At 41.2% G+C, this 25,899-nt stretch overlaps 1 protein-coding gene across 3 annotated transcripts in view; it reads left to right on the forward strand.

Annotated features, from left to right (window-relative positions):
• Nucleotides 1–25,899, forward strand: part of CLCN1 (chloride voltage-gated channel 1) — a 79,432-nt gene that overhangs the window by 23,248 nt on the left and 30,285 nt on the right. For all 3 annotated transcript variants that reach the window (XR_015747942.1, XM_087957325.1, XM_087957326.1), the window contains exons 2-10: nucleotides 11,547–11,685; nucleotides 12,463–12,594; nucleotides 13,389–13,517; nucleotides 14,062–14,195; nucleotides 15,950–16,027; nucleotides 20,040–20,111; nucleotides 21,529–21,661; nucleotides 22,050–22,134; nucleotides 24,893–24,994. Coding sequence is in view for 2 of the 3 variants with exons in the window: in XM_087957325.1 (XP_087813451.1) it covers nucleotides 11,547–11,685; nucleotides 12,463–12,594; nucleotides 13,389–13,517; nucleotides 14,062–14,195; nucleotides 15,950–16,027; nucleotides 20,040–20,111; nucleotides 21,529–21,661; nucleotides 22,050–22,134; nucleotides 24,893–24,994 (1,004 nt within the window). In the remaining variant the exon portion in view is untranslated. The remainder of the gene's footprint in view (nucleotides 1–11,546; nucleotides 11,686–12,462; nucleotides 12,595–13,388; nucleotides 13,518–14,061; nucleotides 14,196–15,949; nucleotides 16,028–20,039; nucleotides 20,112–21,528; nucleotides 21,662–22,049; nucleotides 22,135–24,892; nucleotides 24,995–25,899) is intronic.

Here is a 25,899-nt window from a genome sequence, read left to right on the forward strand (position 1 = left end):
TAGTAGTTGGTAATTGTATGCAGCCAGAAACTCTGACCAACGTGTCATTCTGGGTGATAAAATGTGGGGAGTTGGTTTGTCTCCCGCTAAGATGCCAAGTAATGGTTTGTGATCGGTGATTATGGCAAAGGGTCTTCTGTATACATACTCATGGAATCGCTTTGATCGCAGACACGATAGCGAGAGCCTCTTTATCGAGTTGGCTATAGTTTCTCTCGGTTTTAGATAAGCTTCTTGAAAAAAACGCAATAGGTGCCTCAGTTCCGTTTGGCAGGACGTGGCTCAAGATGGCTCCTATTCCAAACGGTGAGGCGTCGCAGGTGACAGTTAAAGGTAAAGTCTCGTTATATTGCATTAATACAGCATCTGAAGTTAAAAGGTCTTTAACTTGCTGAAAGGCTCGTTCTTCCCGGTGTCCCCAGATCCAGGACGCCTTCTTGTCGAGGAGCCTATGCAGGGGTTCAGCAACGGTTGCTTTCTGGGGCAAGAAGATGTTATAAAAATTAATGAGTCCCAGGAAGGCTTGGAGATCTGTTTTATTCCTAGGTCTTGGGGCGTTTTTTATGGCAGCTAGTTTTTTCTCAGTAGGGTGAATTCCTTGTTTGTCAAGAAGGTACCCCAGGAATTCAACCCTCTCAGTACATAGTTGGCACTTGTCTTTCTTGACCTTCAGGCCAGCGTCTTTGAATTTCTGGAGAACCATTCTGAGTCGTTTTTCTAATAGGCTTCTAATGGGGGCAGCTATCAAGACATCATCGAAGTAGGGCACAACCCCTTTTATGCCCTGTAACAGTCTCTCCATCAGACTTTGGAAAATGCCCGGTGCTACACTCACTCCGAATTGGAGCCTATTACACTTGAATGCACCCCTGTGCGTGACTATAGTCTGGGCTTCTGCAGTCTGTGCATCTACGGGCAGTTGCTGGTACGCCTGGGCTAGGTCCAATTTTGCAAATATTTTTCCACCTCCCAAGGAATGAAGAAGGTGTTGGACCACAGGTACGGGGTAAGCGCTCTGTTGAAGCGCGTGATTTAGGGTGGCCCGGTAGTCCCCACAAATTCTCAAGGATCCATCAGGTTTTATGGGGGTTACAATTGGGGTCTCCCATCGGGCATGGTCAATCAGTTCCAACATGCCCTGGGCTATTAATTTGTCCAATTGTTCATCAATCTTTGGCTTGAGTGCAAATGGCACTCGACGAGGCTTAAGGCGAATGGGCGCAACATCAGGGCTGAGATTAAACGATATGGGGGATCCTTTGTACTTGCCTAGTTCCTCGGTAAACACGTCCTGGAATTCCTGGACGAGGGCCGCTTCCCAGTCATCGCTTCCGGTCTGGTGTATGCCTGCTAGTTCAATTCCTAGCGGCGTGAACCACTGCAAGCCTAGCAAGCTGGGTCAATCTCGATCGACGATGGTAAGAGGAAGAGTTGCAGTGTGGTCTTTGAAAGATACTTGGACGTGGTGGGTATCGGCAACTGGGATTCTGTTCCCTTGGTAGTCTTTTAATATGATTTTTTGAGTGCTGAGGTCTTGGCGACGGATGTCAGGGATCAGCTGTTTGAGGGTTTTCTAAGAGACCATTGATAAGGACGACCCGGAGTCAACCTCCATAACACATGGTTGATTTGCAATGGTGACCTTAACTCGGATTTTCCTTGCATCCAGGGATAAAGCGTGGCCGATGGTGATGGTTTGATGGGTCTCTTCTCGTCTAGTTGAATTGGTGGGTGCTCTATTTCTGTAGTGGTAGTGGCTCCATTGGTTGTTTAGGCAGTCCCGAGTCATTGGTGGGGTGCCTGTTGTCTGCCGGAAATTATATTCTCTTCGGTTTGTGCTGGGTCCTCGTTTGCTTCTGCATACTTTTGCGATGTGGCCCCTCTTTCCACAGGAATGGCAGAGTGTGTCTAGGAATTTGCAGTCTGACCGCGGGTGATTACCCCCGCATCCAGCACATTGCCGCAAAGATTTAGGGTTTCGCTGGTCTCGCTGGTCGCGTTCTGACCTGAGGCGGTTGACCTCCTCTTCCTCGCTTTCTGATGAGGATTCGAGGTCTTCATGGTGGGTGGTCGTTGTGTGCTTCTCGGAGAAAGGCGTAGTGTCACTGGCGAGTTGGCGGTGCGGTGCGTTCGCTTGGCGCATTCGAGCGGCTGATTTCCTGGTTGCTTCTGCTGCAGTAGCCTCGGCGATGACATCTGCGAGGCCGATGTCCCCCTTCGCCATAATTTTGCTCTGGGTTGTAGGGTCTTCCAGGCCCAGAACGATTTGGTCTCTCAAGGCTTCCTCGAGGTTTGCGAAGCCACAAAGTCCCGCCAGGTTCCTGAGATCAGCGATGAAGTCTCCAACACTCTCGCTTTTCTGTTGGTCCCTCTGGTAAAACTCGTGTCTTCTGATGAGTGTTGGCACCGCAGGTGCATAATGGGCCCGGAGGATCGGCGCGAGGTTGTCCCAATCCATTGTCTTGACTTCGGCCGGTTTCACAAGTGCTTTTGCCATTTTAAAAACGGCGGGCCCGCAATGGGTCAGGAATACAGCTCGCTTCTTGCCAGGCGTAGCATCTTTTAGATTGTTGGTCTCCAGGAACATCTGGAACCTGTCCATATACGAGTCCCAATCTTCGTTAGCCGGGTCAAATGGAGCGGGTGGTATGGCGCTGCTGGTCATTCTGTTGCTAGCGGGTGCGCTCTTAGCCACGTGCTCTGCCTGGTGCTCAGCGAGTGTTCAGTCAGCTCTATCGTCTCCGCATCCCACCCTCGTCGCCAGTGTTAAATCTGGAGGAGTGGGCACAAGGAACGGAGACGAGGCATCGAATAGTGACTCAACTCTTTATTAGTGACTTCAGAAAGAGAACTAACTCTTGGGCAGCAGCAGCTCCTTTTATAGAGCTGGCTGCTGTCACAGTGTCCAATGATTCAAGTTTGCCATGCTGGAAGCATCCAATCGGCGGCGACCCACTATCAGCCAATCAGATTAGCCGGAGACGACCAATCACGATCTGCTAACTGCGGGCCAATGAGAAGTGCAGGATTACGAGCCTGCTGTGGAAGTAAAACTATTAGGATTCAAAACCAATGTGTTTGCTTAGTTCGTAACAGAGAGAGAGTTAGGTTTCTTTTCCCTATTATAAGGCATCCATAGAAAGAGCTATTTCAATGGAGGATGGGTGGGCTATGGAACTTTCCCCTTTTTTCTATGGGTCTTTTCATTTTGAAGCTGTTTCCTTCCTGCAGAATAATAGATCCAAGCGTCCTTTATTCTTCCCATTAAGTCATTGACTGATTGAGGCAGCTCCGCCAGTAGTAAGGCTGCTTTGAGTTCTTTACAGATTGAAAGGGTGACACCAACATCTTAAATTGTATCCAGTAGGAAACTGGCAGTCAATGGAGAGCTTCCAATACAAAAATCATATGATCTCTCTAGTTTACATTAGTAGAAAGCCTAGCCATTGCATTTAGCAGAAGCTGCTATTTCTGAAGAATTTTCAAGGACAGCTACAACATAAAGTTCACTGAAATGGGCCAGGCATGTCGTAACCAGGTCTTGGATAAGTGCTACAAAATCTGACTGGCTCGGGAATGATTACAGTTTGCACACTAGCTGGAATTGCATGGGTAAGTTCCTCACAACAATTACCATCAACCGATCCATTGACAGGTGAGGTTCAAGAAGCACTCCCAAACTATGAACCTGCTGTTTCCCAAACAGACTTAACAGCCAAGTCAGGGATTTTCTTTACCAACAGTATCTCCAACATGTCTGGAGTTAGTTTCAGGTTGTCCTGTCTCATCCAGACTATTACTGAAATCGTATAAAATTCTCAGATACTAATTGATTCCTTGGAATTAGATGGTGGGAGCAGTATATCTGGCTGCTATCAGCATACTGATGATATCCCTCTCTAAAGCTCTGGATGATCTTTAGTAGTTTCAGGTAGATGCTAATCTGGATAAACATGAGCCCTGGTGGCGCAGTGCTTAGAATGCAGTATCGCAGGCTACTTTTGCTGCCTGCCGGCTGCCTGCAATACGGCAGTTTGAATCTCATGAGGCTCAAAGTTGACTCAGCCTTCCATCCTTCTGAGGTGGGTAAAATGAGGACCCAGATTGTTGGGGGCAATATGCTGACTCTGTAAACCGCTTAGAGAGGGCTGTAAAGCACCGTGAAGCGGTATATAAGGCTAAATGCTATTGCTAGATGGTAGATGTTAAACAGCATAGAAAGAAGAGAGTCAAGAGTGCCTTTTGGGTCAGTGACCTAGGTATTGAATAGTCCTCCTGCATAACATCCTCAGGACCATACCAATAGGACAGAGCAAAATAGGACCCCACTTCAAAATAGGACTCCGAGGCTCAACACTATCAGAAGGCCTAAAAAATAGTACTTCAAAAGACAATAAGAAGTCCAGGAGAACGTAAAATGTTTAAGGAAAGAGTTGCTTCAATAACTGGGTGAATTATCCCAACTCTTGCCAAACTTAAGACATAGCTATCGGCCTTCCATATTCCACACCAGCCTTCTCGGAAGCTGATGTCTTCTCTTCCCACAAAGCAAGAGTTTCATGTATAGAAGAATTATGATAAGGGAAAAATGCTACTTTTGATTGTTTAAAAACATTGTGTCTGGTTGTTACATATCTCACCCTGTATCATATGTTGCATAATGTACGGTGCACACAGGTACTACTCTGCCATATCACTTGCTTCCACAGCTAAACATGATTGGATGAAATTTTAACGTGAATTTCATTCTCTTCTGGAAAAAAAACCTGTACAAATAGTGAGCTGTCCTAGGTCATAATTTCCAAAACAGGCAATGATCCTTTCCTGCTGACATATGAGGGAACAGGTATACCGGGGTGACAAACTCAAGGCCCATGGATCGGATCCGGCCTACAGGGTGCTTAGATCTGGCCCATGGGGTTGCCTTGGAAACAGCAAAGGACTGGCCTGTGGTGCCTCTGTCAGTGAAAATGGAGCTTGTGAGGGCTCCATTGCCCAGGCTCCATTTTCAGCTGTGACGGCCTCCTGTAGCCTTCTGCCAGTGAAAATGGAGCTCGCGTGGGCCTCTCGAGCTCCGTTTTTGCTGGAAAACTACTAGCAAAAGTGGCATTTGATCACATGAACGACATCGAGCTGGTCATGCCCATCCCCCACTCTCTGAGGTCAAACACAACCCTGATGCAGCCCTCAATGAAATTGAGTTTGACACTCCTGTGTTATACTATATAGAACAGCTACAACCACACCAGCAAAGACTGAAAATCTCGGAGGGAAGACAATAGGGTTTATCCTTCCTTCCATCTGATGAAAGAAGTTTTGAAATGGAAATAAGTAATGGTAATTCTAGTGGTCAATTATCATTATGCAAATGGCATTGAATGGTGGGATTCCCATGACCATGGCCTGAGTTGCCAAGATGGCAGACTGCTGATGTACTGCTGATACAGTGTGTACCACAAAAGTGTGGCAAGGTTCATTGGAAGAACTTTCAACTGAAATTTAGTGTGGGACTGGAAGTAAGGAGCTCAATAAAGTTGTGGAAAGTGTGAGTGTTGTTTAACACTCACAATATGGGAAATAAATAGAATGATCTTGAAGGGAAAACATTATCAAACTAATATCATATGTATTATCTAACTAATAGCATTTGTATATGTAGGTGCATGTACGGGTATGGGAACACTGTATATACACGACATATTTTCTTTTGAGGGTGGGCATCAGAATTGCATTTTTAATGTGTTCACAGAAAAAAGTGACAAAAATAAACGTTATCTTATCTTTGTAGCTGACCTAGATCTAGATAATCACCTTACAGATAAGATGGCTGGCATACAAATTTAATAAATAAATTAAATACAGGGAGGATTTAATTGTTTAACAATTTTGAAAGAGAGCTGGTGGGATGACACCCCTGACTAGAATATAGCCACTGAAAGATTCAAACTTGTTCAAAGCAAATAGAAGCAACAAAAGTTACACCACATGTTAAAAAAATACTGTTACAATATTGCAATCTCAGCTAAGCATATGATGTTAATAATGCCTTCTGAAATCATATTGCAAATCTGTCAAAGAGCCATCTAATTGCAAGAATGCAAATATGCAGTATCCCAAGATATCGCCATCAATCCTTCATTGTCAGCATTCCAGTAAAAGCCAGGCAAACAGTGAAGCTCTTCTTGCTCCCTCTTATGATTTTACAGTGCTCAACCCAAAACTTGGTTTACAGTTTAAAGTGATACATACACTTAAACTAACTAACACAGGTTTATATATTATTTTACCCAAACTAAGTTAGGATTTAATTGTCTAACAAAAAAAGAGAGTATTTAATTTCTACTGGTAACCAAATGAAATTCAATGGTGAAAAAAGTAAGGTTCCACATTTAGGGAAGAAAAATCAAATGCACAGGTATTAGCATACTCACTCAATAGTAGTAACTGTGAGAGGGAACTTGGAGTCCTAGTGGACAATCACTTAAATATGAGCCAGCAGTGTGTTGCAGCTGCTAAAAAAGCCAAGAAAATTATAGGCTATATTAACAGAGGGATCGAATCAAGCATGTGAAGTGTTAATACCACTTTATAATGCCTGGGTAAGACCACACTTGGAATATTATATCCAGTTTTGGTTGCCACAATATAAAAAAAGATGTTGAGAATCTAGAAAGTGTGCCGAGAAGAGCAACAAAGATGATTAGGGGACTGGAGGCTAAAATTGGTTGCAGGGTATAGGTATGTCTAGTTTGATGAAAAGGTGTAGGGGTGACATGATAGCAGTGTTCCAATATCTCAGGGGCTGCCACAAAGAAGAGGGAGTGAAGTTATACTCCAAAGCACCTGAAGGCAGGACAAGAAGCAATAGATGGAAACAAATCAAGGAGAGAAGTAGCTTAGAACTAAGGAGACATTTAGAAAAATTAACCAATGGAACAGCTTGCCTTCAGAAGTTGTGAATGCTCCAACACTGGAAATTTTTAAGAAGAGATTGGACAACCATTTCTCTGAAATGTCAGGGGTGGGATTCTACCAGTTCACACCTATTCGCTAGAACTGGTTGTTAACATTCTAAGCAGTTCGGAGAACCGGTTGTTAGAAGAAATTACTGGCCTAATCCTGTAAGGGAGGTAGGAAGGAAACATTCTGGTGTTGCTTACACAAACTGCCTCTCTGTTAACCCTTATTATTCTTGGCAGGACTAGACTTCCTGTCTCAGGAACGTCTCTGGAGTTTTTTCCCCACCTTTGCTGGTACTTTGCTTGTGTGGAGTGACCATTCAAAGTTACAATGGCACTGAAAAAAGTGATTTATGACCATTTTTCACACTTATGACTGTTGCAGCATCCCCACAGTCATGAGGGGCCAGGTGAGGAGATGCGTGCCTCAATGTGAGTGATGTTGAGTTGGCCATGCCCAGCCAATAACATGACCACCAAGCTATGTCCATCCAGTCACATGACCACCAAGCCACACCCACCAACTAAGCCACACCCACAGAACCAGTTGTTAAAAAACTTGAATCCTACCCTTGTGAAATGGTATAATGCTTCCTGCCTGAGCAAGGTATTGGACTAGAACAGTGGTCGCCAATCAGTGGGCCGGGGACCACTGGTGGCCCGTGAAAATTTTTTGGTGGTCCGCAGAGAAATGTCACCCCCAAAGCATCTCCCAAATGGCCCACGGGAACACAAGGCTTGACTTGCTTGCATTGAGAACAACACGAGGTAGTGAGGGGAGGGGGAAAGGGCGGAATTTGCCCCACTCACCCCATGTGCCTTACCTGGCCACCAGGCTGCTTCTTTCCACTTCTTTCTTCTTCTGCTTTTGGCTTCATGCAAGGAAAGCAGCAGAAGCAGCAGAAGTCTTTCTTTCTCTCCCCCAAACTCCGCCAGAAAAGAGTCTTTGGGACCGTGCAAGGTATCCTGCTCCAAGAGGCTGTGCCGGCATGACAAGTCTCACAAAGACTCATTTCTGGCAGAGTTTGGGGGAGAGAAAGAAAGACTTCTGCTGCTTCTGCTGCTGCTTTCCTTGCATGAAGCCAAAAGTCTCTCTCTCTCTCCCCCTAAGAATGGAACTGGAGAAAGTATCCTGTGATCCCAAATAAAGAATGATCGATCGGTAGGAAAACGGAATGGGGAATTTTCCTGCAGAGTTTTTTGGGGATTTTCCCAGGGTCTCTGGTCCATGGTATTTAAAATTATGAGTTTGGTGGTCCCTGAGGTCCAAAAGGTTGGCGACCCCTGGACTAGAAGACCTCCAAGGTCCCTTCCAACTCTCTTATTCAGTTTAAAAAAAGGAAGACAAATTCTGTTCTGTTCTGTTTATTGAGGAAACAGAAACAGCAGTAATATGATGAAGTGGCCACATATTGCTGGTCCTGATTTGAAGGAAAACTAACACTGAGTGTAGTCATACACAGATCTTGGACTTCACAAGTAGATGCCGTAGATTCAGAAAGTAATTGCAAGTAGGATCATGTGATAGGAAAAGCTAATGGAAAAAAGCACTCAAGGATGTAAAAAACCCCTAAGGGAGGTAAAAGTAAAATTGCAAACAATTCCTTTGAGGAAGAAAAACAGAGAATCGTGGGAGTCTAAATGACAATCCAAAAAAAAAGGCTGTGAAGATCTGAAAACAACCAAAAAAGATACATAAAGAGGGAATCTGAAAATGGGCAGCGCACAAAGGAAGAGTGCAGTCAGGTAACCCAGCATTGCAGAGATGAAGTCAGAAAAGTGAAAGTGCAGAATGAGGTTTTTTTTTTTCCTTTGAAGATGCCTAAAGAAACTATTTTTGTTATTCTTAGCACCCTTCAAAGAAAAAAAAAAGAATCAGAATATCGTCTGCTCAATAAAGATGGCAAAACGCTAACAGGTAACAAGAAAAGGCAGAGGGTAATGGATATATGGGAATGAACTTGGGAGACTTGGCAAAGAAACGCTGCCTGAAGACCAATCAGACAAGAGGGTACAAATCCCACAGCTGCATAGTGGGTGGAGAAAGAAGTTCAGGAGGAACCCTTCCTAATCATTGGGCTTCTAAAGGTGATGGTGGGAGAATTATACTATACTTTAAGCCTTGCAAGACTAGTATAACTGTCCATATACTATAGAGTGGGCAAATTAAGGAAATCGCTTTCTTCTTTACAAATGCAATTAATTACAATAATTTATTTCCATATGGCTATTTGCTTGAATTTGTAAAGTAAACTTGTTAACTCATTTAAAGATTAATACCTGATTAACTATGTCCACAGCATACAGGGAAAATCTATCTAAAATGTTTTATAGGTGGCATCTTCCTCCTGCTAGACTAGCAAAAATGTTCAACTTAAGCCCAAGCTGTTGGAAGTGTAAGAAGGAAAAAAAGTACCTATTTTCATATGTGATGGACCTGCCCAGAGGTCAAGAAATATTGGACTATAACTTGATTGTGGTTAGAAGAAATAATAAAACAGAAAATTGAATCCAAACCAGAACTATTCCTATTAGGCATAATAATGGAAAAATATAATAAAAAAGATAAATACATTATGCCAGGGATCCCCAACCTTTTCGACGCCGCGCCCGGTTCCGACATCAGCTGGGCGCCGCGCCCGGTACCAGGCGTCAACTGGGCGCCGCCATCTTTTATGACGAAAAGGCGCTTCGGTGACGTCACCGGGAAGCAGCTTTTCATAAAAGATGGCGCTAGCGCTTTGGTGAGCTTTTTCGGGTAGAAATGGCTTTCTACCCGGAAAAGCTCACCGAGCGCTGGCGCCGCCATCTTTTATGACGAAACAGCGCTTCCGGTGAGCTTTCTACCCGGAAAAGCTCACCAGAAGCGCTTTTTACCAAAAAGATGGCGGCGCCCAGCAACCAGCGGCCCGGTAAGGGTTGTTCCATGCGGTCGGTACCGGTCCGCGGACCGGCGGTTGGGGACCCCTGCATTATGCTACATATTTTAACAGCTGCTAGGATTTCATATGCACAATTCTGGAAGCAAGAAATTGTACCACCAGAGGGTGTTGTTATAAAAAATTTTTTTAGACTGTGCAGAGATGGACAGACTAACAATGAAATTAAGAGAGAAAGAAGAGTCGATATATTATAAAGTCTGGGATGCCTGGTATGAATGGTTTAAGAATAAAAAGAAATCAAAATGGCAATTACGTAAAGAATAAGAAACTATGTAAATACTTATATCTATATTCATATATATCTATATTTATTTATATATTAAGTTGAAATTGTATAATGAAAGAAATGTGTATATATAAAGATGATAAGGAAATGAAAAAAAAAAAGATGTATACCTGAAGTTAATTCTTCCCCACTGCTTGGGAATTTGAATGCCTCCCTATTATTTGTCAGGACATGTTTTGAGCTAGTAAGAAATACCTTCTTCTTGGAAACCAATTGCATCTTGTCTGCCTGCTACAGATTATTTAGTTTAGCTTCTAATGCAGCTAGACAACACAGATGAGTTTCTTATAAATATATGGACCTAGAAACCACAGAGATAGTATACTTGGGGCTCCTATTGCAGTGATTAGTTTTCAAATAATCAAATTTACAGTGTACTACATTTTAACAGAATTAGAATAACAGAGTTGGAACAATAACAGGTTATCAGTCTTCTGGTCCAACTCTCTTCTCAAGCAGGAGATTGTACCATTTCAGAAAAGTGGTTGTCCAATGTCTTCTTAAAATTGTCCACGGATGGAGCACCTACAACTTCTGGATAAATTGTTCTCACTGTCAGAATATTCTCCTTAGTTCTAGGTTGATTTTCTCCTTGATTAGTTTCCACCCATTGCTTCTTGTTCTGTCTTCAGGTATTTTGGAGAATAGCTTGAAGTTGACTCCCTCTTCTCTGTAACAGCCCCTCAACAATTGGAAGACTGCTATAGTCCTTCTTTTCATGTATCATGCAGTTGTTGATTTTTATACTAGAATTATTCCTTCTTGCAATAATTAATTAGATTAGTTTAACATTCAATAAATGCCTAGAAATAATCTGGGTTATTTTCAGATTGAGTCGACTATCCTTGCCCCATTTCTTCAAATAAGATCTGATCTATACATTGTAAGTGTCTGTAGACTGGCCCCTCATCATCTTGCATCCACAACGTTGAACTATTGTGCAGTTTGGAAGATTGAGGATATAGGTATCTACCAGCAGGGATTAAAAATCTCTTCAAGAGTTGGAATCGGTTAACATAGATTCATCATTCATCAATGATTATGCAGCAAGAAATAAGATTATGCTTGAATGAGCTATCATAAATCTTTTGCCACAGGCAGAACATTCATACCATTTCACGTTTACACTGTACTGCTGTGAACATTTACCAATCAGGATTAGGAGCAAAATATACTTGGTTTAGATTCAATGAATGCCATTTATGGCAGAGGACCTGGGATCATGACTACATTCCACTGCGCGTTATAATTAAAGGTATTCCATTTTGACATAGCTATTACTATGCGTCTTGAAGTCTCTGGCTGTCTTCTTCTGTATTGTCTTTGGAGTGTCTTGACCACCTATTACTCTTCTCTCAGCTCTATGGCCAGTATACAGAACAGCTTCCCAGTCTTTCTCAGAAGGAAGCAGCTGAACTTCTGAATAAGAAGTCTCAAGAGTCCTCGAAGCGGAGAAGTCAAGCTGAACTCAAAGAGGAGAGCTACTCTAAGTATCATGGTAAGCTTCCAAGAAGCTCACAGTATCTTGGGGGTTAACTGCACTGGAGTTTATTGCATATGGTGAGAGGGAAGCTGAAGGTTGCTATGTTTTGGCTGTTTAGCTCAGAATCTGAGTCTAAAGCCTGTAGAGTACTTTTTAAAAAAAGTTATTAAGAAAATTAGGCAATATATGATAATTCTACTTCTGCACACATAAAGATTAATTAATGAGATAATCAGAAATTCAAACATATTCACATAGGGCCTTGTATTAGCAATGCTGAAGAGTAGGTGTTAATGGCCTGTTAAAAATAATCCCATATGCTATTTGCTGTATTTCGCCTGCATTCTCAGAGCACCGTGGGCTGTCACTTTTTCTAATTCAGATTGGACATCACTATAAGATTATTTTTCCAGTTAAGTGAAATGGAGAATGTTTATTTTTCTTTTGTTGTTTTAAGCCTACTGTTTGCTATTTTCGATGAGTCACGTAACACATGCTTCATAAAGTATGGATCAGGGCACTTTAAACCTGATGAATTTACCGATGCTTATGTTCTTCAACATCTCTGAATTAAGGAGAGTTTCTGCAAGCTTTAAATGCATCTCCATCTGTTTGGAAGGAAATGACACAATCTGGCATGATTTAATTCCTCTCATCCTTGTTGATTTCAGTGGAAGAAATTTGACACATTTATTACAGTGTCATACAGTTCCCAGTGTGATATATAGAATTATAAAGTAGTAATGTTGGAGGAAAATTTACCACTATTTAAAAGACCTTCCTTTTCTGCAGCCTGTACTAAAAGTATCAAGAAATATATTACGAAGAAGCTGGGAGAAGACTGGATATTCTTGATTCTCCTGGGTCTGGTCATGGCACTAGTCAGCTGGGGGGTAGATTATGCCAGTGCCAAAAGCTTGCAAGGTAGGTTGGTTCACACTCTGAAGAAATGCTACAACTTAAAACACTGTCTACTCTGTTTTGTTATTGTGCTATCATTCACAACTGAAACCAATTAAAAACCTAGCAAACGTAGCACGTAAAGGTTCAGACAAGACAGAGTAGAGAGATGAATAATTTCTTGAAAACAAAGCTGACTGAAAGGTACCAGTTCTGGTCATGGAAAGTGTGCCTGTTTGTTTTCTTTCCTACTGTTTGCTCTTTCCAAAAACCAAACATTGAGCTTTCCCCTTTTAAGATCTGGGTCTTTCACCAGGCAAGTAGAGAGCTCTCATTCCTAGTGATCATCTGTTATCCAAATGAGGAAGGAAATGGCCTTGGAAAGGTGCTTCATTTGTTCATTAGGCTGGATGTTGGGCTGCTGCTGATCATAGAAATTGATCCGTGTCTGTCTGGGTTGCCTTCAGCTTGGTCAATGAGGGATCCTGCCCTCTTTGAACCCTGCACAGATCCTGGCAAAACGCCCTTCCACAAAAAGAAAAGGGAATGCTTGTTACTGATTTCTTCTATTCCACCCTGCCAATCCTTGCACTTGACACAAGCCATTTGAGAATATAGATGGAGGTAGGAAAAACTGCAGAGTGAGATTGGAAAATGTTCTTGCCTTGTTTAGTTAGGGCTCTGTGCTTGTTGGTTATCATTCTGCATTGGGCTGAGTCCAGCCAATGGCAACTCCTGCATGGGTTGAATTTATGGTGTTTTGGGTTCTGTTCAGGTGTTGCAATCACTCACGTCTATTGTCATTTCTCTCCTTACAGCTTACAAGTGGATATACAAAGAGATGCAACCCAGCATCCCTATGCAGTTCCTGGCCTGGGTCACCTACCCCCTCATCCTTATCCTCTTTGCTGCCCTCTTCTGCCAGCTTGTCTCTCCACAGGCTGTGGGTGAGGAATCAAGGGACATATATATCTGTTCATCTCAGGCCCAAACTACACAACCATAGCAGACTTTTTTGTCAATCCCAGTCATAGATGAAGTCCCCTGTCTGCCTTTTTTTGCCTGCCAATTCACCACCCTATGTCCATTCTTAGGGCAAAAGGGGTACACAATCAAGGAGCACTGATTCTATTGGGTCCATGTAAGGACAAGCAGAGATTTGCTGCAGGCAGATAAGACACTTTAATATCTCCCATTAATTCTTATTGTTGAAGTTTCAAGCACTCATATTTATTTGTCTGTATCCCGCCTTTGTTATTTTGACAAATAACTCAAGGTGGTGAACATAACCAACATAACTTTCTCCTCCTATTATCCCCACAATAACAAACCTGTGAAGTATGCTTCCTATCTGATTGAGGTCAACCTGGGTGTCACCTAAGAGGTCTGGTACTATCGGACATAGGTTCCTTGTGCTGTAGTATCTCAATATGTTTTGGGCTATGTTCTCTCTGAACAGCATTTTTCTTGATTCCTTTCTGTTTTGTTCAGGCTCTGGGATCCCAGAATTAAAAACGATCATGCGAGGAGTAGTCCTCAAGGAGTACCTCACACCTAAAGCATTTGTGGCCAAAGTTGTAAGCCTGACAGCTGGCCTGGGAAGTGGGATTCCTGTTGGAAAAGAGGTGGGTACAATTGGGAGGAGAGGTAAGAGAGAAAAGAGGGTGAGTGATGGCAGATATCTGCTTGAAGACAAAGGCTGCAAAGAACTAAAGGATTCTAGGGTTAAACTCAGAATAGATCAAATGAAGAAAAAAAAAACCCAGATGCATCTTAAACCACATTTACAAAGCATTTAAAAGACACAAGTAAAAAAAAAAAGCCAAGAAGGAAACAAAGACATCCTCTCCATCTGCCAACACCCAGGTAAGCAGGGATTAACACCAGACAAACCATCAAGCAGAAAACAATACAATAACCAAGGAGAAAACCACACCCTCAGCAAACTGGCAGAGCAAGCTATTGCACATAAACAGGCAGTAAAACTCACTCTCACTTGCACTAGTTGGGTAATGAAACATCTGCAAACAAACAATCAAGGTCAAAAAGCATTCCACAGCTCAACCCTGAGCTACACATATTCTCTTATCACTGAAATAAGTGTGTGAGAATGTTTCTGAACTAAACTATTTTCCCCACTGGAGCACTAACCAGTTCTCTTTTACTGGCTGGCTAGTTTTCCCACTGGAGTCCTAAACTAGCCAGTTCTCTGTTGCTGGCTATAAGACAATATCTTTAATTAGCCTGACACAGTCAGATGCTAGCATTTCTTTAGGTCATTCCCTTCTATTTAATTAACAGAGAAAGACACAAGCTCTTCCTTACATCAGCAGCAGAAACACATGGCTGATGATCATTGCAACTCTTGCTTTCTGGCAGTTCCAGTGTTTTTTATTTCCTCAGAAAAAAAAACTTTTGAGCCAAAGGCATTTGTCAAGCTAAAGACATAAAGCACAATAACAAGTGAAGATACCAGCATCTCAAGAATTGGATGATGGTATAAATTGGATAACGGTACTTGGATTGCAATTCCACTTTCGCATTACGGCAAAGCAAGCAGAGGAGAGCAACTAACTGGTGTATTCTGAGCCAGAAATAGACTCAGCTCGAATAGCAAATGGAAGGGAGGAATTGCAGCTACATGGATATACTGCTTCTTGGCTTGATAAAGGAGCAGTCTGGGAAGCAGTCAGAACCACCCAAAAAGGAATAGAAACACACAGAAGCCTAATCTAGAGCTGAATGCAAGCAGAAACTGCACAAACGAACTTACTTATTAGAAGTAACTGAGCCACTCCCACATGCCCAGAGGCCTGGGGGACCCAAGTGCAACCCCTCCCTTTAATTAAGGACTCCCAATTCCAGCCCCCAGTGCTTTTGATCTTCCCCTGACCATCAAGGACAGAAGTTGGATCTGTGGATTTGATAACACCTGATCACCACTGGATCACGACACCCAGTGGTGGGATTCACATTTTTTTTACTTTGGGGTCTGTGGGTATGGCTTGGTGGGCATGGCTTGGTGGGCGTGGCAGGGGAAGGATACTGTAAAATCTCCAGTCAGAGGTAGTATTTGCCGGATCTCCAAACTACTTAAAATTTCCACTACCGGTTCTCCAGAACTGGTCAGAACCTGCTGAATATCACCTCTGACGACACCTGATCATCAAGGACAGAAGTTGGATCTGTGGATTTGATAACAACAACAACAATAAAAGATACTAAGATGCTGAAATCGTTTCAGTTCAATGTAGGCAGGAAGAGAATGATCAGGAGCTGGTTGGAGGCATATCCTTTGTTGTTGGCCTGCACTGTGATGCTACTCAGCCTAGTTCTTCCCAGTTATTTATTTACACAGTCTCTCTCCCCGCCCCCACAGGGCCCTTTTGTGCACATTGCAAGCATCTGTGCTGCTGTCCTCAGCAAGTTCTTGTCCATCTTTTGTGGGGTTTATGAGGTAAGTGTTCTGCATGCTCCATCTAGTTTGAGAGTGAGATTGCTGGGGGAGAGAACATTATAGACTATTGATGATGAAAGCAGAACTGAGGATATTAAAATGAAAAAGTTCGTTCAAAAACAAGAACCTGAATGACACAGAAAATGACAGTGAGAGGAGTATTAGGTATTTTGACTGCAATTATGTCCAGTGAAACATGGAAGAATTGCTCAAGAATAATGTAGTGCAATTGTAATTGTACTGAAAAAAAACAAACCAGGAACAATGTTTGGCTTTTCCAAAATATCAATTTTTGTGTAAATAAAAGTTTGGAATTAGTTATAAAGGAACCATTTGAACAGGTAATCTGGCATCTGGAATGGGCTTTTAATATTCTGCACAGTTTCCTATCCTCATCCTAAAACTGAACTTTACTTACCCTGTGGAGTATCAAATCATTCTGATTTGCACCTTTTCTCCTGATAAAAACATAATTCCAAACTTTTACAAGCATAAATATGCAGAAGAGCCAAAGATAAACAAGATTGGCTATATCTCGGTCATATATCTGGTTGCAAAAAAGAGCAGCATAATTTGGGACTGAGAGTTTTTACTTCAATTGTTGCAGGAGTGGTTGAATAGATGTAAATGAGGATGATTTTCCCCCACCTCATTCTTGTATTTAAGAGCAGATTCATTGAGAACAATAAACATGCAAACTGTGCTTATAGCTATGGCTGTTGTAAGCAGCTATGTCTTGAGGCTGGCTGTGACTCTATAACAGGGGTGTCAAACTCATGTCATGGTGGCATCACATGGCATATCGGGACTTCCCCCCGCTTCGCTAAACAAGGCATGGGTGTGGCCAGTGCGTGATGCATCCGGCCCATGGGCTGGGAGTTTGACAGCTCTGCTCTAGAAGCTTCTTGCTTCTAACCCTAGCTGCAGAAATAAAATAAATCAACAGCTTTATGACTCAGCCATGCTGTATTTTTCCAGTTGCTTAAATGCTCAGATGATTTATTTTAGACATCATCTAATTAACTTGAACATTAATAAATAAAACTAATACAAGGAGAATACAGGAAATGGCAGCAAGGCAGGAAGAGACTGATTTCTTGTAGATCCTGGCTGCCCTTGCTACTAAAGCCAACTCACAAGGCTCTAAAAGTAGGCTGACTTTGCTGCTGGCAGATGCTTAGCATTGGCGCAGCAGGAGAAGAAAGGACTAACTCTTGCCTGTGCTCATTCTAACCCTGGCATGCCTCTCTCTGGCTGGACTCTTTGTTCCAGAACATGCATAGGCAACTGGACCTCCTGGTGGCCGCTTGCGCAGTTGGTGTTGGATGTTGCTTCGGGGCCCCTCTTGGAGGCAAGTGCATTCCTGTGTTTATACAACATGCTGATGCTCCAGGCTGAGGACATTTCTGGAAGGAAAGATGTGTTTTCTTTGTAACAGATACAAGAACTCTTGAGACACAACGGTGCAGTTATTTTATCTCATGTAACCTTGCAGGAAAATGGAAAAAAATCTGAATGAGCATCCTGTGGAAATCCACAGGACGTAGCGATGGTGCAAGGAGATGACATGGGATGGACAACCAAGAAATTATTTCTATGGCAATTGTATATACTTCCGTTTTCCAGGTCACATTCTTCTAAGTTTTAGACGGTGACAAGGGAAAATGACTGTCCCCATTATCTCCCCCATTTGTTTTGTTTTTCTTAGGGAAAATAGGGACTTTAATTAAAATACGTTACTATGTACACTTATATGTATACTGTAGGCTATTTTCCTTTTCACCATTACCTTAAAACTGCCAAGTCAGGTGCTGAAAATACTTTGTTTTTACAGTTAGTCTATAAATAACAAGTACAGTCATAACAATGATAAAATAATACTTCGGGTTAAAGACCTTAAGAAGAGATTTTGTTGTTGTTCAAGAAAATAATTTGATCCATAGGCGGTAGGGAGACAATGAATGGTTCTTGGTATGAGATTAAGGATCTTAGAAATATTCAAGTCATTTTATAAAGATGAAATGTTAGATGAGAGATAAATTGACTTCGATTTCAGTCTGGCAGCTTTTTTCCAAGAGCCCAATAAATTTAAATATTGCCATATGGAGAAGTGTTTGTTTTGGGGCAAGGGAAGGTTTTTTTAATGTTGGTTTCATTGTTTATTTATTTATTTATTTGTTTATTTATTTTGCTATTTATGTGAGCTGCCAAAAGTTAGAGCACAAAAAATGGGTAGTCCTAGAAGTCTTTTAAATAAATAAAAGAAACAAATAGCCTATATTAGTACCTGGAGAAACACAACTGAATCCATAAGCTAATAATAGCAGATTCTTTATCAAGTGGCCAAGAGCAGTAAATCTGATGGCACCTTGATTCCCTGTCCCCCCACTTGAATAGAAAGCAATTTTTCAATATATTCAGTGAGACTAAGCCTGACAGTCAATTATCACCCTCCCCCTATGGTTATACCTGACATGGATCATTATTTTCTGAAGTGACAAATAGGTATAATTTGGAAATTTGCTATTTGACTTTTGCAACTTTTCCAAACTTAATTTGGAAATGTATACTTGAATGGATAGCAAGAGCAACTGCACTTAGACTTATATAATGCTTTACAGCATTCTCAATCTAGGTAGTTTACAAATGCCAGCCTATTGCCCCCCAACAATCTGGAACCCCATTTTACTGACCTCGGGGGGATGAAAGGCTGAGTCAACTTTGAGCCCATCAGGATTGAACTCCAGGCAGTGGGCAGAGTTACTCTGCCATACTGCATTCAAACCACTGTGCCACCATGGCTCCAATATATATCTTTAAAACCTTACCACCACCTGCAATCCTGGTTGGTGAATGCTAAGATTTTTTTCTTAACTTATTGATAAAGTTAATTAATACCCTTTGTTGTTTTTTCCTTGCTGAATCCTCTAAAAAAGAATCTGTGTTTGGTAATTTTGAAAGAAGGCATGTACTGCAAACATGCATTTGAAGTGTCTGTATAAATTTGAATGAGAGCTCTTTAGTAGATAGAATTCATTATTGATAATAATCCTACCCATATAGAGATGACCTCTTGGTTTACCAGCTGTATTTTGGTGGCTTCAGCAATTCTCTTCCTGAACTATGTGCTTCTCTGAAGAGAGGCCTTGTTGCTCATTTGTTTCTTCTTTCTTATTTTTTGTCATCTGTGTATAGCAGTAAATCATATGAATTGGACAACAAATACGGATTGAGTCAAACCATTTCAGTTCCATCTAAGGAAAGAATTTTAGCCAGATACATTACCTTTATGGCACATCCATGAATTCCAAATGGAATAACGCCTACTACTGTAATTATAATCTTTTAATAAAATTGCTATTTAAAAAAAGAATTCCAAATGGAATGGTTCCTAAAGTGGTACGTCCCTCATGAGTGGTATGTCCCTCTCTCATCAATCAGATGAGAAAGCTGTTCTCATGCACAGCATCTGTTCATTGTTCACAATTTTTTTTATAAAGGCTGTACTACAATGGAGTTCATTCTAACTTACTGAAGTTACGAGATAATGCAGCAATTCCATTTTGTAGCACATTCTCCAGTCTGTGTATTCACAGGTAAAAGCCTGTACATGAAGAACACATCCAAATTCCTATACCTTCAAACTGGAGTTTTATAATATGTAAAGCTATTCACAACATATGCTTCTTAACCATCAACTGTTGATATACAGCAGCCTTTTTGATGCTTAAAAAAATGTTAGATCTGAAAAGGTGAAAGCATTCTGTTTCCATAGGAGTTGAGCATTCAGATACAGTGCCCCAATTTCTTGCACAAATGTATTGGAATCTGTCTGGGCCAGAATGACAGAAAACAGAAACAATGACATATACAGAATATATATAGTAAATGGGTCCAAGATGTGCTACAGAACATCAATTGATTGCCTTATAATATTAGCTTCCAATCCTCTCACTCCTCTTCTGTCCTGTTTTTTCTCTCTCTCTCTCTGTCTCATCTCTTCCACTAGTAGCAGCCATATTATTACACAGATGTCCTGACTGTGGGATGTGCAGTAGGGGTTGGCTGCTGTTTCGGGACACCACTTGGAGGCAAGTGGCTGCTTGCTTTTGTCTACATTTTCCAAGACACATCACATCTTCTCTCTTACATCATGCTTTAGTCTTCATTTATAAGACTCTTTATTATTAATAATATTATTTATTTTATATTGATGGCACTCTTCCTTCCCAGGATAGCACTTGGACTTATATACTGATTTATAGTGCTTTACAGCCCTCTCTAAGTGGTTTACAGAGTCAGAATATTGCCCCCAACAATTTGGGTCCTCATTTTACCCACCTCAGAAGGATGGAAGGCTTAGTCAATCTTGAGCCTGGTGAGATTCGATCTGCCAAATTGTAGGCAGCTGGCTGCAGAAGTAGCTTGTAATACGGCACTCTAACCACTGCGCCACAGAGGCTCCTTAGAGCAGGGGTCTCAAACACAATTTACCTGGGGGCCGCTGGAGGCAGAGTCTGGGTGAGGCTGGGCCGCATAATATTATACTTTATATTATACTTTATATTTATATTATACACTAATATTATACTTTCATATCACGGTGGGGGCCACAGGATATCGTCCTGTGGGCCACAATTGGCCCGCGGGCCGCGAGAATGAGACCTCTGCCTTAGAGGATCCTGTTGGTCCAACCCATTAAAAAGCACTCCGTTTATTTTTAGAATCTTAGCAGTATGAAGATTAGTATTCATTCATGGCATCTTCTCATGCCGCTCCAATACATACTCAACTGAGAATCATGTGGACAAAGTCAATGAAATGTTCTGACAAGCCCCTTGTCACTAGGAGACAGTGATGTCACATTGGATGGGTGGTGGCCGCTTCTATTCCATCAAAACACAGGCTTTTCAACATTCATTCCAGATAACCCTGAAGTTCTTTGGTTTTTTTTTCCAGTAAGAAAACAAATTTTACAATCAAGTTCAATTGCTGTAAGGCAGAGTCCCCCACCTTTTCCATCTCTGCGGCCCAGCAGGGGGAGGGGAGGGAATGATTCCATGACTCACCCACCACTTCCATGGTCCAGTTCTGAATGGTCAGAGCCTGATAGTGGGCCGTGGGTTGGTGCTACCCAGAACTTATTGTGAGGTGAACTTAATATATAATCCAGCCTCAAATGGTTCTTCCACAGGAAATATTCTTTTGATGGTAGAAAGTTGGGAAAGTAGTGAGTTAACATAAAGGGTGACTCGGGGAACTTCAATCTTGCTTACACTTACCTATGTGGCCTTAATTCTAACCTTAAAAACAAAAACAAAACAAAACTTTTGCAAAATGAAAAGAAATTAAAAGTAAACTTCGGCTTCATGCCCATTTACTGTTGTAACTCTTATCTCTTTTGCAAAAGCCTATTTTGGGGAGGGATGGCTGAGGGAAATAGTATTTGCATGCATTTTATGTGTGTAAAGTGTCACGTACTGATGAGAATTTTTATCTACTTTGTAGGTGTCCTCTTTAGCATTGAAGTCACTTCCACCTATTTTGCAGTTCGTAACTATTGGCGTGGATTCTTTGCAGCCACATTCAGCGCCTTCGTTTTCCGAGTCTTTGCTGTCTGGAACAAGGATGCAAGTAAGATAAGAAGACGCACCTCCTCCCAGCCTCTCTTGCCATTATTGCGGCCTCCCACAAGTAGCTTTACACACAACTCCTGCAAGATTATGGGGAGTAATGGGGTAGGGGAGCGTCTGTGTAAGGCAGAAAGGTTTTTAGTAACAACAGAACCATTTTTAAACAAGTGGTATTAAGGCTAAGTTATTTCACTCTTCTTGGAAAACTTATGATTTTTTTTTTTACAGTGAACTTCTTAAAACTGAGATAATGGTAATAAAGAAGTTTCTTAGTTCTTAGTTCTTAGTTCTCAGTCTCTCATTGTTTGGGTACTGAGGGCCTGACTTCATGTTCTTTTTTCTTCCCTGGTCACCCTGGTTGTCTCTTCTCTCCATCCCCCCCTTCACAGTCACCATTACAGCCCTCTTCAGAACAAACTTTCGCATGGATTTTCCCTTTGACCTACAGGAGCTGCCGGCATTTGCTGTAATAGGGTAAGCCCACTGGAGCACACTTAATTGCAGTTGTATGTGTGTTTGGGAGGGTGTTTGCAGGGATGAAGAAAGGCAAGCCGTATTGAAAGCTCTCCGTATGAAGCAGAGTTAAATTAAAAAGTTCCATCTTAGAAACAGGTAAGGTCTCTTGAGTCCTACTCAACTCTTAAGGCGATTTCATAGATATGTTAATGCAGGTTCTTGGGAACAGTACAGAAGTGGTTAGTCATTGCCCTCTTCCCAATACAATTCAAGCTCTTCTCACACCTGTATTTCAAGCTGCCTTATAGTAGCAAATATATGCATCCCAGAATAATGTTGCAATCTGGGTCCAATCTGGGTCAGTAACCAGGACTAGTGGTTTAGTCTAAACCTCTGGTCCACACGCAAGACCACACTGGGAATACTGCATCCAGTTTTGGTCGGCATGATATTAAAAAAAAAGATGTTGAGACTCTGGAAAGAGTGCAAAGAAGAGCAATTAAGATGATTAGGAGGCTAAAACACATGAAGAACAGTTGCAAGAATTGAGTATGTCTAGTCTAGAAAAGAAAAGGACTGGGGTGACATAATAGCAGTGCTCCAATATTTGAGGGGCTGCCACAAACAAGAGAGGGTCAACTGATTTTCCAAAGCACTTGTAAGCAAAACAAGAAAAAATGGATAGAAACCAAGGAAAGAAGCAACGTAGAACTAAGGAGAAATTTCCTGACAGTGAGAACAATCAACTGGAGGAACATCTTGCCGTCAGGAATTTTGGGTGCTCCATCATTGGAGGCTTTTAAGAAGACACTGGCCATCCATTTGTCTGAAATGGTATGGAGTCTCCTGCATGAGCAGGAGTTTAAACTAGAAGACCTCCAAGGTCCATGATGATGATGATGATGAGTCTTTTGGATTCATGCTGGACCCATCCTCAGGGGTCTTCTCTCTACCAGAATGTGTGCTTTGGGCTATTCTATGTGTCATTTTTGTGTGGTGCCTATTTGGATAAGGCTTACTATTGGTTGATTGGAATGTTGATTGGCGTGTTGATTGGTGTGTTGATGGCCAGTTATTGGCTATTGTTTCCTTGTGCTGCCAAGTCCTTGGCTCCTAAGTACCTTATCAACTGGTGGTAAATCAGCACTCCTGTTGCCTGACAAGGAACTGTTTTGCTTTTGTTTGGAGAAACAGAGGTTGCACACTGCTTTGGGATGATCAGATGCAAAAGAAAACACTAGATATTGCTGTTAGATTTCTATTCTGCCTTTTCTACAAATTATATAAACAATCCCTTCCTCAGTTTTAGAGACTTGTGAGCTAAGTTGTGCTGAGAGATGGTGACTGTGACTCAAAATTATTTGGTGAATTTCCATGACTGAGATCATCATCTTAAAATTTTTGGTTGTGCAGTTTATCATACAGGATTGAGAAATATTGCAGGTGCAGAAAAGCTGTTTTGTTGCATTTCTTTGTATGCAACCCGACTAGAAGCCTTTTTCATCAAAACAAACTTTGAAATTCACTCCTGACAGAATTCATTCAACGATTAGTTTGTAGCCCTAATGGCATGTTTACGCACCTGTAGCTTAAGAATAAGCTGCGGCTGATATTCTAGTCTTAGTTTAGGAACCCCAAACTCTTTCATGCTTTGCCAAGAGTTTCAGTGCTGAGTTGCAGTCGTGGGTCCTGAATCTTTAACCAAGTAACTCAAAAAGTAGTGATTCCTCTAATTGTTTTTTGATCTCTTACAGCTCAAGAATATGTGGTTGTTCAATTTAGCTATATTAATGGGGGGGGGAAAAATCAGAATTAGAATATATACAATGTTATGTGTACATTCTCTGAAACATATAATGCTGTGGAATAGTGTTTCTTAAACTTTTTTCTCTTAAGACCCTTCCCACTTCTAAAGGTTAGGAAGGACTCGAAAGAGCTTTTGTTTGCATGGGCTATATTTTAATGATATTTACTATATAAAAAAATTAAAGCCAATGAATTCACTACCGCAATTGCTACTCATGATTGATTGATAGGATGTTAATGTTGTATTATTTTTCAACATCAGCTGTTAAATAATTTTGATTTCGAAGACTCCTGAAAAAGTGTTGGGAGCCCCCCCAACCCAGTGTCCTATGACCGCTCGTTCAGAAATAGTACTGTACAGTAGGAGATCATCTTGGGAGATATCTTAGTTTTATGATCAGATGAACATCCAACTACAGTATTGAAAAGCAAGCTATGGGGATATATAAAGAAGGAGGGCCACTTCTGGAGCATACAAATCATAACAGATTGGACTAATATGGTTAGAGATCGAATTCTGAGGTGGTAGACCACGTTTTATCATTTTGAACTGTATTTTAAAATGGATGACATCTCTGAATGTTCTCCTTGCAGTAAAACAGGATGCAGAAACAGGGCTGAGATCTCCAGTAATGATACAGCCATTTTTTGGTCACATAAATTAACCATTCAAATGGATGCCCTGCAGCCAGAAAAGTTATGTGCCATTTCAAGATTTTAGTATCTTAATCAATAAGGTTTATTTCTCTCTGGTTGCTTATGCCTTCTGGATATACTGTTGAACTTAAATATAAATGAATGTACAGAATTCAAAATGGAATATATTTTGCTAGTTATCCTTGAACTTTTCTGGAAGAATCTGATTGGCTGTTGAAAAATTAGCTATAGATTTTTAAATCTAATTTTAACAGTGTTCTTATGTAAATTCAGAGCCTAGGATTAATTTTATTTTTCAAATCTTCTATTATAGGGTCTGTTCTGGGCTCCTTGGAGCCTTTTTTGTTTATTTTAATCGACAGGTGGTTTTAATTGTCAGACAACATGCTACTCTAAGTCGGTTCCTAACCAAATAGTGAGTATGCTTTGCTAAATTATTATGTTTTAAGTTTAAGATTAATGCTATGTTTTCTTTTCTATAATACATAAATTAACTTGGCTAGCATTAAAATTTGCCTTTTAATGCCTTTTTTAATAATTGGAGGAACTATAATTCAGAAAATGTTCTTAACATAGGACATTAAAAATATATTGTCTTAAAGTTTATTGTACTTCAAGAGCTTAAGGTAGATGGCCAATTGAAATATTTATTTTTGTCTTACAGTAAGTAGGACATTGTTAAACTAAAACTAGATTTGCTGTCAGGTAGGACTAATAAATCTGGGCTGTAAATATCCTAGAGATGCCAGCAAAGAAATAGATAACATTCTATCTATTGTCTATTGTCTACTGATCAATTGAATTTTTGCAATTCAGATCTGGAAATTTAAAGAAAAATGTTCAAGGGATAGACAACTGGTAGAAACTGTTGAATTATGCTCTGGTTCAGATTAAATAAGAAACTCTTCCGATAGATTAGTGTTTATCTTACTTCCTGATAAGTGGGTGGATTTTTTTTTTTTGTATTTAACTTACACTGATGTCTAGCTAAGAGGAAACCATTCCACACATTCTCCGGAATCAGTGTTGAAAGCACTGGCCGAGCCCTTGCATTTTACATAGCATATGCAGCATCTTTCAGAGACTGGTGATAACCCGGGGCGTGGCACAAAAGCAACACAGCCAGAGAACAGGTCTAACTTTCCTTTATTGCACCAACTATGACCCCAAACGTCCCCACGTTTACTACAAATTCTGGACCAAAGCTCTCACATGTACCTTCAGCAGCCTCTGGTTGCAAGTAATCCAGTAAACAAGGTTAGCCAAACAGGCAACAAGGCGAGCAGTCCAATAAGTCAGATTTAGCCAAGCAGTAACCAG

Source organism: Notechis scutatus, chromosome 2 (genome assembly GCF_049901735.1).
Source record: "Notechis scutatus isolate UNSWTSFEM ecotype Mainland chromosome 2, rNotScu1.2, whole genome shotgun sequence".
NCBI lineage: Eukaryota > Metazoa > Chordata > Lepidosauria > Squamata > Elapidae > Notechis > Notechis scutatus.